Genomic DNA, 3,400 nt, shown 5'->3' with positions numbered 1-3,400 from the left:
TTCTGCCCATGCAGACAAGGCGCCGGTCTGCGTGCAGGCAGGAACACTACAATCATGCCTCTCTGCAGTCACTATTTGATGGAAGATACTCCAGAGTATCTTTGATAAGGGCTTTATGCCCACTGTTCACAAGGCACCACCCAACAGCAATACCTAACAGCCTCCCAGAGGCTCCGCCCCAATGCCATCACATACAGGGTTACATTTCAATACGTGAATCTGGACACATTCAGAACACAGCAGGTAGACTGGCCTGCCATCAGCCCGAAGCCCACAAGGAGATCAAAGGCCAGGTCTCTCCTCCTACCTGTCGTCTGCCCACCGAGCCTCATGGCCTGGACTGAGGGACATAGTGTCCAGTAACTCAGGAAGGTAGTAACCTCATCCACCATACTGGCGCTTCTTAGTCTCCTCACTGTGTCTCAGTCTCACTGATGTGACTCAGAACCATCTTACAGAACCATCTCTTCATGTTCTTGTTACTAAAGGAGCAACTGCAGGCCTGGACAGACACCCAAGACGGTGACATTATCAAAACAAATAGAGCAATGATCATGTTAGTCAAATTCATCACTCTTGACCCCCGGTCTTCAGGGACTGTGCCCAGCTCTCACCCTCACTGGACCAATGAGGAGAGGAGGATACATGATGTACAGACAGATGAGGTCTGACCTAGTCCAAACCTTAACCAAAGCTTTCCAGTTCTCCCAAGCTGTATCCAGGGAGGATGCACAGTAACACACACACACACACATACACACAGTAGTAAAGATTCAAACCCCAAGTGAGATCTATGACACAATAAGCAAGGACCCAGAACTCACAGCAGTGATGTGGGAGAAACCACATCCCAGTTCCTGGAAGAAATACTCTCCAGTGAATGGGCTCCGCTGGAGCTTTATATCTTTGGAATGAAAAGGTGCTTTGTTACTGCTGGTGGCATTCTGTCATGTTAATCAAAGCCACATTAAAAATAAAAAATAAAGATAGATAGATAGATAGATAGGCAGACAGACAGACAGACAGACAGACAGAAGAATACAGATACATTTTCCCCCCTCCCGACAGTATCTGTTAGGAGGGAAAGCCTTTTCATATCTCAGTGAATTGCCAACTACTGCATTTAGCAATGCTGTATCAGTTATACCCAAGGCTTTTAGACGATTCTTTGAACCAAGGAATCCTAAGTAGACAGAAATGGAAGCAACAAAGGTTCATTTCTTCAGCTCAGGTCAGAGGTGATGGAGTGGGTGACAAGATGCACTACAAGAACAAGGGCACAAGAAACACACCATTGTGAAAGCATGTGGAAGTCCCTGAATGGGGACAGAAGCTCTACAAGTCAGATAAGCTCCCAAAACCAGTGAGATGTCCCCTGCTCACCACAGCATCCCCAATTAGAGGCTCCACCGATGGTGAGCAGGACACAGAAGGAAGGCGAAAATAAACTAGAGTCGGAAATCAGTCCTGTGGGGGGTGAGGGTATGTGTGAACAAGGAACAGTGGCCCCAGGTGAAAAGGGGCCTTCTCAGAGCATCGATGACTGGGAAGGGAAAGCAGAACTGCTCTGTACCACCCTGCTAGGCTCAGAACAAAAGGCTTGAGTGACCTTAAGGAAGAGAGCTGGGGGGTGAAGAAGAGAGGCCTGCTGGGTTTAAACTGGCTAAGGCCTCTGAGCATCACTGAGCAATCCTCTTTGCTCTCTGCATGTTTTAAAGCTGTCCAGAAAAGCACTTAAAAGGAAAAGCCATTTATCTCTGGGGGAAAAAAAATAGGGCTAAGACCATTTTCCATCTGTGTGGGTGACTGTGTGTATGTGAACATGTGTGCCTGTGTATGCTCAGGGGTACACTGACGACTGTGAGCACACATGCATATACATATGAACAAAATGCATGTATGCATGTGTATATAATACACATACATATGTGGAGTATTATGTGGAGGAAATCTTCCCTTCCTAGTCCCACATGTGAAGCCATGACGTTCCTGGTATCCCAATATGCTCCAGCACAACATCCACTTCAGAGACTGAAGACAGCCTTATCCCTCCAGCATCAGCAGAACCCCATCTCCCTTGTCCTACAGCTCACCAAGATCCCTGACAGTTGGACAGTCAGAAAGGTCTTGAAAGACTCTAGTCACACTGCAGACCAATCTCGAAGCTAGGAAATCCAGAGCCGTGGACATGGAGAAGGGAAACCACTGTAAGCTGTACCCTTGCCGACTGTATTTCCATTTCTCACTGTCCTGCTGCTCATCACAGGCAAGGACTCCAGTCCACAGCTACCAGGGGACCAGCCTACCCTCAGAGCACTCTGGAAGTACACATAGTAGGCCTAATGATCCCTACTCCAGGTTGCCCAGGCTTTCCCCAACCACAGCGAACAACGAACTACTGTCCAAGAGAGCCGGCACACTCTTCTAGGCTGAACATGTGCCCTGACTCTCTGCTTCTACGCCTCTGTCCCAAGAATAGATGCCAACACTTGGAGAAAGTAGGAATCACTCATCACGGAAAGAGCTGGTGGCACAGGCAGGAAAGGATGATTGAGGTCTTATCTGAAATCAAATTCTTTCAGCATTATTTTCTATAATTAAAAACATGGATTTCAAAGCTTTGTCAGTTTGTTCTTGAGATGAAAGTTGCATTCTGCACTCAGTGGTATCCACCAGCCTCTGCTTTACAGGGCCTCCTTTCGGAGGCTTCCGGCCAGAGGCTCCCCTCCCCCTCTGAACATCAGTCAGAGAAGTCCAGCTCAAAGAAGTCCCACGGGAAACTGCAGAATGCTTACCTGGGCTTCACATCTCTTGTGGCAGGAATACTTGCAGGCTGAAAGAAAGAAAGAATGTCTGTTAGTCATGCAATCTCAGGTGACATTTGCCAGGTCTCCATCCTTGAGAGGGAAAAGCTACAGCAGCTCTCTCCCTGACAAGAAGTAGCTGTGCCCTGAGAAGGCAAACTGAGACAAAGTGACAACTGAGAACCAAGGCATAGCTGTGTGGTTACATATGTGCTCGGTATGTATCAGGGTTAGGGTGATTCAGTTCCCAGAACAGGGGGAAAAAGAGGAGAGGGAGGGGGAGGAAAAGGAGGAGAAGGGGGAGGGGGAGGAAGAGGGAGAGGGAGGAGGGGGAGGAGGAAGAAGAGGGGGAGGGGGAGGAGCAGGAGACAGGGAAGGAGGAGCGGGGAGGGGGAGGAGGAAAACCACAACAACAAAAGCTCAGACAGCCCAGGTAGAAATTTATCAGGAGTGGGGTCTCATAAGTAGACAGGTATTTTCTAAAAGACTCAATCAGCCAAGTTGGAGACCTAAAAAAGAAAGGCAGGACCTGGAGAGCAGAAGTCCTTCACACAGGCCTAGAAGTTAACACTGATCCCAGAGGAAAGAGAAGGGGG

At 48.4% G+C, this 3,400-nt stretch overlaps 1 protein-coding gene across 3 annotated transcripts in view; it reads right to left on the bottom strand.

The window, feature by feature from the left end:
- The window catches only part of Tns3 (tensin 3), a 230,283-nt gene that overhangs the window by 166,230 nt on the left and 60,653 nt on the right, over positions 1–3,400 (bottom strand). For all 3 annotated transcript variants that reach the window (XM_029545266.1, XM_029545263.1, XM_029545264.1), the window contains exon 3: positions 2,796–2,833. Coding sequence is in view for 2 of the 3 variants with exons in the window: in XM_029545263.1 (XP_029401123.1) it covers positions 2,796–2,833 (38 nt within the window). In the remaining variant the exon portion in view is untranslated. The remainder of the gene's footprint in view (positions 1–2,795; positions 2,834–3,400) is intronic.

The sequence above is a fragment of the Mus pahari genome, chromosome 13 (genome assembly GCF_900095145.1).
Source record: "Mus pahari chromosome 13, PAHARI_EIJ_v1.1, whole genome shotgun sequence".
Taxonomy (NCBI): domain Eukaryota; kingdom Metazoa; phylum Chordata; class Mammalia; order Rodentia; family Muridae; genus Mus; species Mus pahari.
This window is presented reverse-complemented; position numbering and strand designations above follow the sequence as displayed.